The sequence below is a fragment of the Bos indicus genome, chromosome 3 (assembly GCF_029378745.1).
Source record: "Bos indicus isolate NIAB-ARS_2022 breed Sahiwal x Tharparkar chromosome 3, NIAB-ARS_B.indTharparkar_mat_pri_1.0, whole genome shotgun sequence".
Taxonomy (NCBI): Eukaryota; Metazoa; Chordata; class Mammalia; order Artiodactyla; family Bovidae; genus Bos; species Bos indicus.
The window spans coordinates 102,437,841-102,451,463 of record NC_091762.1 but is presented as its reverse complement, the minus strand read 5'-3'; the positions used below and the strand labels follow the sequence as shown (position 1 = coordinate 102,451,463).

Sequence of the window (13,623 nt, the reverse complement as noted above, 5' to 3'; positions counted from 1 at the left end):
GGAGATAATTTAAGAAGAGCCAGCAGACCTGTAGTCACGGAGGGAGAGGCAGTCAGAGGAGATAGAAATTATCCTGAGGGAGAAAGCTCTATATCTTGGAGCTTGAAAGGATCTTTGGCAGTATTCAATAACCTTTCTTACATAAAAGTTGTTTCGGGGAAAAGAAAATGAAAATGTTTAGTGACAGGCTAGGATTACTATAGCTAACCTAAGCTGCTTCTGCCATTTCCCAAATCATGTCACTATTCCATAGACGTCTCTCTAGTTGTTGGAAAAGTGCATCTTCGCCCAGGAGGCTCAGGAGGACAGAACTGAAGATGCAGTGGCGGGATGAGCTCTGTGCTGAGGACTCTTTGCTGTGTGTTCATCATGCCAGCCCTCTCAGCACAGTCGTATGTTGACTGGCTACCTTAATTAAGTTGCTATGTTTGCTTGATAAGAAGCTAATACTTGTTAACTACGGTTTGTCAGGCTGTGTGCTGGGTGTGTTACATTTATGGTCTTGTTTCATTCTCACAACCAGTTCTTTGAACTGCTTCTAGTAAACTAGCTCAGGGAAGGAGTAAGGGGGCACAATAGGGGGCTGCTCTAAGTTCAGTCTTCTCTGAGATGTTCTAGAAATTAGGCCATTGGTCATGAGATGCCCATCACTGATCTACAGAGTCCTAACCCTCAAAGTCCACTCTTCATTTTCCCCATCCCCACCCCACCTCACCCCCACCCTTCCTGTCAGTTCACCTTCCAAGTCAAGGTAACCAACTGAGTTCAGTCCAACAAACATTTTGCCAGGCACTCATACTCTCAGTGCCATGCATGGTCCTTTGTGATGGGCACTATGCTCAGGTTTCATGGTCTGGGAGAGAAAGATGTCTAAATGGATAGTTACTCGTCAGGGTGACAAGTGCTAGGCCGTATTCCCATCCTAGACATCATTGTATCTCCAACCCCAGGCCAGCATCTAGGGCATAACAACAGCAAGACTGTTAGAGTTAGCATGTACCGAGGGAGAGGGAGACCTATGTGCCAGGCATTGCACTAAGCACTTTATTCTCAGTGTAATCCTCCCCACAATTTTATGAAGAGTTAGTGTCATTCCAGTTTTAAAGATGTGGAAATTAAGTCATAGAGCAATTAAATAACATGCCCAGTTAGTAAGTGGTGGAGCCAGGCTATAGGCCCAAGCAGAGGGACTCTGTTGCCTCTGAATATCTGCTGAGTGACTGAGTGAATGAGAGGACAGAAGGCCAGGAGGTGGGAAAGACAGAGAACATGGGAACCAGTGAGCAAGGTCAGGTGAAGGTCAGTGCTAGGTAAAATGAGGTCCACAGGCATGGGAGGCTGGTTCTGCTTGGCAGCGGAAGCCATCACGATAGATTTCCTGAAGGAAGTGGTGCTTAACTGAATGTTCAAGATAAACAGGTGGTCACTGGCTAGGGGAGGGCAGGGTAGACAGAGCTAAGCCAGCCCTTCTACTTTCCCCCTCTCACCTTCTCCAAGACTTCTCCAGCGGTCCCACCTCTACTGCCCCATGCATGAGTTTTCCTCTTATTCTAACCAGCTTATATGCATGCTAAAGATTTTCCTAACCTCAAAAAAAAAATCTTTCCCTGTGCTTTCCCTCCAGCTATTGCCCCGTTTCATTGTCTCCCTTTGTAACAAAACTTCTAAAAATAGAAGTCTATTATTCCCTGGCTCCAATTCTGTTTTCTCTTAAACCCAATGAAATCACCATTTCACTCCCACTCCGGGGAAACAGCTCTGCTCAAGGTCGAGAGTAACCCCCGTGTTGGCAGATCCAGCCATCAATCCTATGGCCACCTCCTCCCAGGCCCCACACAATGTTCGATGCAGTTGGTCCCTGCATCCTCCTTAAGACCCTTCCTTCCTTTGCCAACTGAGACATCACACTCTCTCCTGGGTATTTTTCCATCTCAGGCGCTGCTTCTTTCAGCCTTTTGCCATGCTCCTCCTCACCTCCCAAATGTTGATCGTGAAAATACACATGGTGATCAAGGGCACTCTCCCACTGGAAATCATTTAGGACTCTCTCCAGGACAGAATCCACACTTGAGCCCAGTATTCGAAGCCGGCACCGTCTTGCCGCCTGCCTCTGCCACCTCACTTTTCATGAATTATTTGTGTGGCGCTCTGGAGACCAGCCAGCCCCTCCAGATGTCCTTTCTCACCACATCCTCCAAGATCCCTGGGAATCGAGTGGTTCCCATTGGCAGATGAAGAAGCTGAGAATCAGATTGTCCTTCCTTTGCCCAAGGTCACGCGGCTTGCAATGTCCTTTGTGAAAGTTTCTAATTCCAGGTCCTGTGTTCTTCCCACTTACAACCCGTTTGTTCTTTGACCTGATTCCTTAAACTCGGTGCTTCTCAGTGAAGCAGAGGCATGGAAGTCTGGTTCCTTCTTTTAGGTGCCAGCTTCTCCATCTGGATCTCCTCTGAAGAGCGCAGTGGTTTACACTCTTCACCCCAGGCGCTTGGTAGGCACGTTTGCAGGACAATGGGTGCTCTTACTGGTCCACATGCTAAATCTCCCCAAATGAAAGGCCAGCTGCAGAGCACGAGAAGAACAAGGGTTGAATGATTTGATCAGACATCTGTGGGGGCCTCCTGGCATTTGGAGTGTGAGCGCCTTAGAGAAACTAACCATTCTGGCCCGAGGGAGTTGGAGACAGTTAATCTTGGTGGTTCTGACCGCTCACTGCCCCAGAGGTCCCAGCCTGCTGCATGACTCAGAGTCCCCAACACTCCCCCTATTCTTCTCTCACTGGGATAGTTGGGAGGCCATTTCTAAGGCATTTTAATTTGGTAATAGCTTGACATGGCCCGCTATGCCCAGGGCTGTGTGTTTTAGAAGTTACTGTTGCTTTCTCAGTGGGGGAGTTGGTTTTGAGCTGCTCCATCCGGGACATCTGACTGCCCTGCGTAGCCATGGGAAGAGCCTTTCCTGTCGGCGTCTGGCCTCCCATGCTCCTGCTTGTCTGGGCTTTTTCTTCTCCATTATGGATTACCTGAGTGCACAGACCTTGGACTATTCCATAGCCCAATTCTTTTTTTTTTTTAATTTTTAAACATTATTATACAATTTTTAGAGACTACTTCCCACTAATGCTTGTTACAAAATATTGGCTATGTTCCCTGTGTTGTACAATACATCCTTGAACCAGTCTTACACCCTATAGTTTGTATCTCCCACTCTCCCAACCCCTGTTTTGCCCATCCGCACCCTTCCCTCTGGTAACCACTAGTTTGTTCTCTATATCTGTGAGTCTGCTTGTTTTTCGTTATATTCCCTAGTTTGTTGTATTTTTTAGATTCCACATAATCATGATACCATGCGGAATTTGTGTTCCCCTGTCTGACTTATTTGACTTAGCATCATGCCCTCCAGGTCCATCTGTGTTTCTGTACATCCACAGCCCTGATCCTTGAGGAACTTCGCCAGAAGTTGATGGTGTTTATTAGAGAGGAAAGATTTGGCTGAAGGTTCGCTGTTGTACATGCATTTCTACGTGCATTTCTGCAATGCACTGTGTTAAAGAGGCAGTGGCCATCCATCTTTCCTTTGCTTTGTGGAACTTTCTGGAATTCACAAAGACCATAGGAACCAACAGTAAGAGGCAGGCAAGGGGATGGGGGGCCATGAGGGACTCTTAGTGCCTCACTGAATGTTACACACTGCCAGAGAGCTTCTCTACCCCATCTTCAGCTGCACTGACCGCTCGTGCTGTCCCTGGACTCTGTGCGACTCTCTGTGATGGCACTGACTGGGATCCACGCCAGGGCAGTGTCCTGTTAAGAGCTCCTGCACTCATGTCAGAGAAAGATAGGTTCAAATAGTATCCAGAACTTACTAGTTGTATGACCTTGAATAAGTCTCTTCATCTTTCTGAGCTTCTATGTAAATTAATAATTAACAGCACCCTACTCACATGGCTATTGAGAAGAATAATTGAAGAAACCTGTAATGTTCCTGTCACTGTGCCTAGTCCAGAAGTTTCCAGTAGGTTCAGTAGTTGCACTGAAGTTTATGTTTCATTTCTGAAATACAGTTGTTTCCATAAGAAAATACTGTTATGTAAATTCTCTTGTTAAACCCTTGACCTTTTTTTGCCTGCAAAATAAAGGCCCAACTATGACTTGTCACTCAGCATTTGTATTTGCATTTCAGGCTTTAAATTTCATTGTTAGGGAAGACTAAGAAAATGTAGATTTCTAGAAGAAAATGCATGTAGATACAGATGAGAGTTTGTCTAAATTCAATGAGCAGTTGCTCCAAATAAGGCCCTGGGCCAGGATCACAGGGCTGAGGAAATCATACATGATACACGCTAGGCAGTGGCATCACAGTGGCATCATGGTTTCTGGCTGTCCTGTACAGGCACCAACCTCCCCCACCCCATACCCACTGCACCCCTGTCCCTGTAGAAGGCAGCCCTAAGGGAAGACTTGCTGCAGGGCCCTGGCACAGCAGAGCAGCTGGGCATCAGCGTGCTGGCAGCTGGCCCAAGGATGGAGGCGGGGGAGGTTGGGGCTGGGAACTGGCCAGCAGCCAGACCTCCCTCAGGTGCCCCAGCAGTCACGGAATGGGTCCTGTTCTTCCGCTTTGGTTTTCTCTAGACTGCACTGAGCAGGGTTTGGGGAGGCAGGGCAGTGACTCCAGCCCCATGTGGAACCCATACAGATGTTGAAGACCAGAGAAGTGAGATGACTTGACTACAGTCACGCAGCAACAGATCCAGGGCTAGAACTCACAAGCCTTCTGAAAGATAGTCAGCGCTGTCTGACTTGTGGACTCCTGAGATTGCCTTATTTCCAGTGCAAGTGCACTGAGATTGTCAGTGAGAGTTCCTTCAGAAAATCGATGAGGTCTTCTGTGTGCCCATTCTCTGTGCAAGGAACTGAGCTTACAGGGTTAAATCAGACCCTGACTTTGGGAATTCACAGCGCCATGAGGGAGACATAGTACCAACAGTTGTAGTTCAGTATGGCAAGTGCCCTTGTGGGCAAGCGTGTAATGTGGGTGGTGGTAGATGGACAATGAGCACAGAGGAGGCACTTGGCCCAATCTGGGGATCTAGGAGTTACTCCCAGTGAAACTGACATCTGAGCTGAGTTGTGAAGGACCAGGAAGCAGAAGGAGGAGAACAAGGAAGAACATTCCAGGCAGAGGGAATAGGATAGCAGGAGAGCATACTCAATGAGACCCCCCAACATATATTTGATATATATTCAGGGCACTGAGTACTTCCCACTGGCTGGACCATAGTATGTGTGAGAGAATAAAGGCAGATGAGGCTGGACACGTAGAAACATTCAAGAAGGTTGAAAAGGCTGTGCCTGTGATTTTATCAAAGCCTGGGAGCTCTCTCCTTAGATCTCCAGGGCGCCAATCTCCTAGTCTGGGAGCCTGGATGGAATTCCTGATTTCCTTGCAACCAGGCTTACTGCAAAGAATCTATTTGAAATCCAGTGAGTTCCTTTTACCAAATTCCACAGAAGGGCCTTGTTGTTTATCTACTTATTCCTTTAGAATGTCCTGGCTCCTCCCCTCCACCCGCCTCTGGAAACTTGGTGTGGAAAAGGGACTGAAGTGCTGATTGTTGGAAATGAAGCTTGATTCAAGGTTTAAACACCAACAGCTCTTCATGAAACAGTAACCACTGCCCGGCAAGCTATGACTCTCCCTATCTCCCCACAGGCCTGCAGAGTTAGCCACCAAGTACGAAAACTTTTCAGAGGGAACCTGCAAGCCTGGCTATGCTTCGGCCTTGATGACTGCCATCTTCCCCCGGTAAGTGCTCGGGTTTCTTCCCATCACCTGGTTAGCCCGGTCCATGGCCCAGGGCTCAGACACACCTGCCCCTGGTGGCAAGTGGTGTGCTCCTGAGAAAGTGAGATTCTGTGATGTCTTCTCTCCTGCATCCTTGAGTCTGTGGGTGCCTGAATGCCTGAAATAACTTTGCTTTTGGTTGGCTCCTACCCTAGTCCTACCCTTGGCCCTGGTTACACCTTACCTCATCCTCTCTGAGCTTGTACCTGCCAGCACAGCTCGTTTCTGCAGAGGAGAAAGAGGAGGTAGGACCTATGTGCTCCCCATCGGAAGCCAGGTATCCAGAGGCAGCCAGACAGTGCTCCGCAGCACAGAAGCTCATAGTCCTTTTTAGAAGCTCGGACCTGGCTTCAGGGAGGCATGTCCAAATAAAGCAGGAAATAGAGCAGAGGAGTTGCTGAGGCTGGCTGTTTTGGCACCTTCCCTCTCTGTCCCTTTGGCGTCCTGGAGTTCCTGATTTCTTTGATTGCAGGCTGCTGAAAGAAGACCTGCCAAACCCTGGGAGATCCTTTCACTAAATTCCCCTAAGAGGCCTTGCTTGCTTATCTGCCTTTTCCTTTCGGGTTTTCTTTCCTGAAGCCTCGGTGTGGAAAAGAGCCTAATGTGCTGTGATCATCTTGTCTGCAGTCTGAGTGCAGTGAGACCCTTGGGGTTGTTTCACTCCATCAGAGAGCTATAGGAGTATCTGACTCAAGGGGTTGTAGGAGGGGCTGCTCAGGACCTCTGGGAGTCAAGATGTAGCACTCAGACCACCAGAGGAGCCCTTGGGGTGGCCTCTTGGAGTGGGCTCTGCTCACTGGGGGAAGGGTATGCACCCCATCCCTTAGAGGATGAGGTTAGGGCACACAGTGTCCTTGCACAGGAATGCTATTATGGTCTCTTTCTTTCCTAACATAAGCCATTCAAGCTTAGCTCCTTGTATAAAATGGGGGCTCTGCTGGCTGGATATCTGGTGTTCAGATAGAGATCTTTGTCCAGGCTCTGCATTCTGACTTGATTCCAGTATTTTGCTTCTCCCAGCTATTTACTGAGCACTTTTTCAGGGTCTGGCAGTATGTTCCATATTCTTACATAGGTTTTCTCAGACCTACAGGGCTCAGGCCCCTGGGCCAGACACGTGTGAGTTTTCCTTGACCTGCATGTGGATTTTATAACTGAAAGTAATACAAGCACATGGGGAAAAGAACTCAATAGTACAAAAGGGTATTTACTTCCACTCCAGACCCCAGAGACAGCCAATATACCATAAAAAGGAACAGACTGTAATTATTGTCCTGTGTCTTGCTTTTAGCCACCCCAAGGGCTCCTCTGAATCCATATATGCTGATAATAGGATAATCTCTAAGATATATTGCATAATATATAATTGTTTTTTTGAGTCTGCCTCTTTTGTTTGGTATAATGCATTTGAGATTCAAGCATATCTGTAGCAGTTGTTTGTTCCTTTTTATTGCTGAATAGTATTTCATTATACAGGCATGACATTTTATGTTGTTTATCTATTCAGCAGTCAAAAGGTATCTGGGTTAATTCCAGTTTCTAGCTATTATAAATAAAGCTAATATAAACATTTGTGTAGAGGATGTATGCTTCACTTTGTAAGAATTTGTCAATCTGTTTTCAGAAGTGACTATATTCTTTTGCCTTCCTGCCAGCAGCGTATGAAGATTTTAATTGCTTTACATCCCTGATATCCATCTTTTTTATTTTAGCTGTCCTAGTAGGTTGAGAGCGGTCTCTCACTATGATTTTAATTTGTATTTTACTAATGACTAATGATGTTGAGTCAGACTTGCCTGTGAGCATCCAGGAGTCTCTGGCGAAGGCCATGGGTTGACAGTGACCTCCATGGGGTTGCTACTACTGCTGCTAAGTCGCTTCAGTCGTGTCCGACTCTGTGCGACCCCAGAGACGGCAGCCCACCAGGCTCCCCCGTCCCTGGGATTCTCCAGGCAAGAACACTGGAGTGGGTTGCCATTTCCTTCTCCAATGCATGAAAGTGAAAAGTGAAAGTGAAGTTGCTCAGTCGTGTCTGACTCTTAGTGACCCCATGGACCACAGCCCACCAGGCTCCTCCGTCCATGGGATTTTCCAGGCAAGAGTGCTGGAGTGGGGTGCCATTGCATGGGGTTAGGGGCACTGAATACAACAGGCCTGAGAGCCTCGGGGTGTGCTGCCATAAATCCTTTCGAAGGAGGTAGCCATTACCCCTACCATAGTTTGGCCTCAGGGAAGGAACTACAGGGAGGAAACACAGCCCCACCCATCAACAGAAAATTGGATTAAAGATTTACTGAGTATGGCCCTGCCTACCAGAGCAGGGCTTCCCAGGTGGCACTAGTGGTAAAGAACCCGCCTGTCAATGCAGGAGATATAAGAGACAAGGGTTCAATCCCTGGGTTGGGAAGATCCCCTGGAAGAGGGCACGGCAACCCACTCCATTATTCTTGCCTGGAGAATCCCATGGACAGAGGAGTCTGGCGGGCTACAGTCCATAGGATCACAAAGAGTCGGACATGCCTGAAGTGACTTAGCACATCAGAGCAAGACCCAAATTCCCCCGCAGCCAGCCCCTCGCATCAGGAAGCTTCCACAAGCCTCTTATCCTCACCCATTTCAGAGGGCAGACAGAACAAAAACCACAATCACAGGAAACTAACCAAACCGATCACGTGGATCACAGCCTTGTCCTATTCAATGAAACTATGAGCCATGCCATGTAGGGCCACTCAAGATGGATGGGTAATGATGGAGAGTCCTGACAAAATGTAGTCCATTGGAGAAGTGAATGGCAAACCACTTCAGTGTTCTTACCTGCGAACTCCATAAATAGTATGAAAAGGCAAAAAGATATGACACTGAAAGATGAACTCCCCAGGTTGGTAGGTGCCCAATATGCTACTTGAGAAGAGTGGAGAAATATCTCCAAAAGGAATGAAGAGGCTGAGCCAAAGTGAAAACGGCACCCAGCTGTGGATGTGACTGGTGATGGAAGTAAAGTCTGATGCTGTAAAGAACAATATTGCATAGAAACGTAAAATGTCAGGTCCATGAGTCAAGGTAAATTGAACATAGTCAAGCAAGAGATGGCAAGAGTGAACATCAACATTTTAGGAAGCAGTGAACTAAAATGGACTGGAATGGGTGAATTTAATTCAGATGATCATTGTATCTACTACTGTGGGCAAGAATCCCTTAGAAGAAATGGAGTAGCCCTCATAGTCAACAAAACAGTCCAAAATGCAGTACTCGGATGCAATCTCAAAAATGACAGAATGATCTCTGTTCAGTTCCAAGGCAAACCATTCAATATCACAGTAAACAAAGTCTATGACCCAACCAGTAATGCTGAAGAACCTGAAGTTGAACTGTTCCATGAAGACCTACAAGACCTTCTAAAACTAACACCCAAAAAAGATGTCCTTTTCATCATAGGGGATTGGAATGCAAAAGTAGGAAGTCAAGAGATACATGGATTAACAGGCAAGTTTGGCCTTGGAGTACAAAATGAAGCAGGGCAAAGGCTAACAGACCTTTGCCAAGAGAACACACTGGTCATAGCAAATACCCTCTTCCAACAACACAAGAGAAGATTCTACACATGGACATCACCAGATGGTCAATACTGAAATCAGATTGATTATATTCTTTGCAGCCAAAGATGGAGAAGTTCTATACAGTCAGCAAAAAACAAGACCAGGAGCTGACTGTGGCTCAGATCATGAACTCCTTATTGCAAATTCAGACTTGAGTTGAAGAAAGTAGGGGAAACCACTAGACCATTCAGGTATGACCTAAATCAAATCCCTTATGATTATACAGTGGAAGTGACAAATAGATTTAAAAGATTAGATCTGATAGACAGACTGCCTGAGAAACTATGGATGGAGGTTTGTAATATTGTACAGGAGGCTGTAATCAAAACCATGCCCAAGAAAAAGAAATGCAAAAGGCAAAATGGTTGTCTGAGGAGGCCTTACAAGTAGCTGAGAAAAGAAAAGTGAAAGGTAAAAGAAAGATATACCCATTTGAATGCAGAGTTCCAAAGAATAGCAAGGACAGATAAGACAACCTTCCTAAGTGATCAATATAAAGAAGTAGAGGAAAAAATAGAGTGAGAAAGACTAGAGATCTCTTCAAGAAAATTAGAGATACCAAGGGAACATTTCATGCAAAGATGGGCACCAAAAAGGAAAGAAACGGAATGACCTAACAGAAGCAGAAGATATTAAGAAGAAGTGGCAAGAATACACAGAAGAACTGTACAAAAAAGATCTTCATGACCCAGAAAAATCATGATGGTGTGATCACTCACCTAGAGCCAGACCTCCTGGAATGCAAAGACAAATGGGCCTTAGAAAGCATCACTACAAACAAAGTTAGTGGAGGTGATGGAATTCCAGTTGAGCTATTTCAAATCCTGAAAGATGATGCTGTGAAAGTGCTGCACTCAATATGCCAGCAAATTTGGAAAACTCAGCAGTGGCCACAGGACTGGAAAAGGTCAGTTTTCATTCCAATCCCAAAGAAAGGCAATGCCAAAGAATGCTCAAACTACCGCACAATTGCACTCATCTCACACACTAGTAAAGTAGTGCTCAAAGTTCTCCAAGTGAGGCTTCAGTAGTATGTGAACCATGAATTTCCAGATGCTCAAGCTGGATTTAGAAAAGGCAGAGGAACTAGAGATCAAGTTGCCAAGATCTACTGGATCATCAAAAAAGCAAGAGAGTTCCAGAAAAACATCTACTTCTGCTTTATTGACTATGCCAAAGCCTTTGCGCTGTGTGGATCACAATAAACTGTGGAAAATTCTGAAAGAGATGGGAATACCAGACCACCTTTCCTGCCTCTTGAGAAATCTGTATGCAGGTCAAGAAGCAACAGTTAGAACCCACATGGAACAACGGACTGGCTTCACATTGGGAGAGGAGTATATCAAGGCTGTATATTGTCACCCTGCTTATTTAACTTATATGCAGAGTACATCATGTGAAATGCTGGGCTGGATAAAGCACAAGCTGGAATCAAGTTTTCCAGGAGAAATGTCAATAACCTCAGATATGCAGACGACACCACCCTTATGGCAGAAAGTGAAGAACTAAAGAGCCTGTTGATGAAAGTGAAAGAGGAGAGTGAAAACGCTGGCTTAAAATGCAGCATTCAAAAAATGAAGATCATGACATCTGGTACTATCACTTCATGGCAAATAGATGGGGAAACAATGGAAACAGTGAGATAGTTAATTTTCTTGGGCTCCAAAATTACTGCAAAGGGTGACTGCAGCCATAAAATTAGAAGATGCTTGCTCTTTGGAAGAAAAGCTATGACAAACCTAGAGAGCATATTAAAAGGTAGAGACATCACTTTGCCAACAAAGGTCCATCTAGTCAAAGCTATGGTATTTCCAGTAGTCATGTATGGATGTGAGAGTTGGACCATGAAGAAAGCTGAGTGCCAAAGAATTGATGCTTTTGAACTGTGGTGTTGGAGAAGACTCTTGAGAGTCCCTTGGATAGTAAGGAGATCAAACCAGTCAATTCTAAAGGAAATCAGTCCTGAATAGTCACTGGAAGGACTGATGCTGAAGCTTAAGCTCCAGTACTTTGGCCATCTGATGCAAAAAACTGACTCATTGGAAAAGACCCTGATGGGTAAGGTTGAAGGCAGGAGGAGAAGGGGATGACAGAGGATGAGATGGTTGGATGGTATCACCGACTCCATGGACATGAGTTTGAGCAAGCCCCAGGAGTTGGTAATGGACAGGGAAGCCTGGCATGCTGCCGTCCATGGGGTTGCAGAGTCGGACACAACTGAACAACTGAATTGAACTGACTTTTTCCTTTGTGTAGATGCATGTTTCTATTTGTTCTTTTTCTTTTGCTTGAAGAATGTCTTTTAACATTACTTATGAAGAAAATTTAATGGCAATGAAATCTATCAGCTTTGGTTTCTCTGATCAAGTCTTTATTTTACCTTCAGCTTCAAAAAGTTGTTTTTGACTGCGTATACAATTCTAGGTTGACAATTTCATAAACACACACACACACAGTACTTTAAAGATATAACTTCATTTTCTTTTGATTTGTATAGTTTCTATGTCTTCTGTCATTGTTACCTTTTTTTGCTTTGTATGTAACGTTTCTCTTTTCCTCTGGCTACTTTTTTGAGATTTTATTCCTTATCACTTGTTTTCAGCAATTTGATATGATGCACTTTGTTGTAGTTTTCTTTATATTATTCTTGACTTGCATTTATCTAGCTCAGTGAATCTGTGGGTTTGTATTTACTTTTAATCAAATTTGGATGCTTTTTGTCCTTATTTTTTCAAATATATTTTCTGTTCATCACCCTTCCCAGGATTCCAGTTACATGTATGTTAAGCCTTTGGTCCAATTGGTTTGTTTGATGCTATTGTGTTGGTGGGGTTTTTTCCTCCCAATTTCTTATTTCTCTTTGTGTTTCATTTTGGACAGCTGATATTTCTGTGTTTTCACGTCCACTGATATTTCTTTTGTGGTGTCTAATCAGCTGTTAATCCCATCTGGTGTGTTTTCATGTCAGATACTGTGTTTGTAATCCCTGTGGTTCTATTACGGTCTTTTTATATCTTGCACTTCATTCTTTATTATGTCCATGTGTTCTTCTATTGGTAATTTCATCATCTCTATCATTTCTGGGGTGGTTTCTCTTGATTGATTTTTCTCCTGGTAATGACCTATATTTCTAATTCTTCATATGCCTGACTGGTAATTTTTTTTTATTAGATTCAAAACAATGTGAAATTTATGTTTTTATGTGCAAGATTTTTTTTTGTATTCTCTTAAATAGTTCTAGTTTTGCTTGGGTGTGTAGTTAAATTACTTGGAATCAGTTGTATTCCTTTGAGACTTGCTTTTAATGCTGTTGGTGCAGGTGTTGAGTAACCCTTTGTCTAGAGCTAATTTATCCCCATTACTAATGCAGTACCTGTCTGAAGACTTGACTCAGTGCCTTGTTGGTTGCAAGGCATTTCCACCCTGCCTAATTTATTTCCACAGTGCTTTTGTCAATACAAACAATGAATGTATAATTTTGAAAGTTATTGGCAAATTGTCCTCTGTAGCAGTTCTTGAATTTATATCTACACATAGTATTTTATAGAGTTGTCTTTGTCTATTTTCATCCAATACTTGTATAGCTTTATTATTTATATTTGAATTAATAATCCATTTGAGATTTTTATTGTTTTGTTTTGGTGTTAGGCATGATTCTTGGTGTCAGGATCTGGATTTAATTATTTTCCTTATGGGTAACTAGTGTTTTTTTGATATTTTGACCAAAAAGTTGTAAGTAAATTTAGGAATTTGAAATTTGTAGCAACAATATTTTGACACAAGAGGTTTTGATACAGTTCTTTTAACATGTTAGTTTTGACCCCACCTAATAAAAACCAACTTAAATCTCTCTCTCTCTGTTTTGTTACCAAGTGCTGTATGAAGCACATTCTCACTCTGTTCCTAAGCCTCAGGCCTCTTTGAGCCCACCCAGTCACTGCCTCCCACACCTGAGCAAAGACTGGGGAGCAGGCAGTGGTAAAGGAAGGGATGCTGATACTCTGGCCTGTCCAGGATGCAGAATCCTGCTTCTCTGGGAAGCCAGCCGGCTCACTCTCGAACCTGCCTCCTTTCCTCTTCAAAACTTGCCTACCTGGATCCATTGTCCTCTAGTGAGAGAGATGGGGAGGAGGGGGCATGAGATCCAAAGGAACTCAGATTTATTGAGCATCTGCTCAACTCT

General features: G+C 44.4%; 1 protein-coding gene across 10 annotated transcripts in view; it reads left to right on the top strand.

Annotated features, from left to right (window-relative positions):
• Positions 1–13,623, top strand: part of ST3GAL3 (ST3 beta-galactoside alpha-2,3-sialyltransferase 3) — a 215,630-nt gene that overhangs the window by 136,064 nt on the left and 65,943 nt on the right. For all 10 annotated transcript variants that reach the window (XM_019957647.2, XM_019957644.2, XM_019957643.2 and 7 more), the window contains one exon: positions 5,713–5,805. In XM_019957647.2, the coding sequence (XP_019813206.1) occupies positions 5,713–5,805 (93 nt within the window). The remainder of the gene's footprint in view (positions 1–5,712; positions 5,806–13,623) is intronic.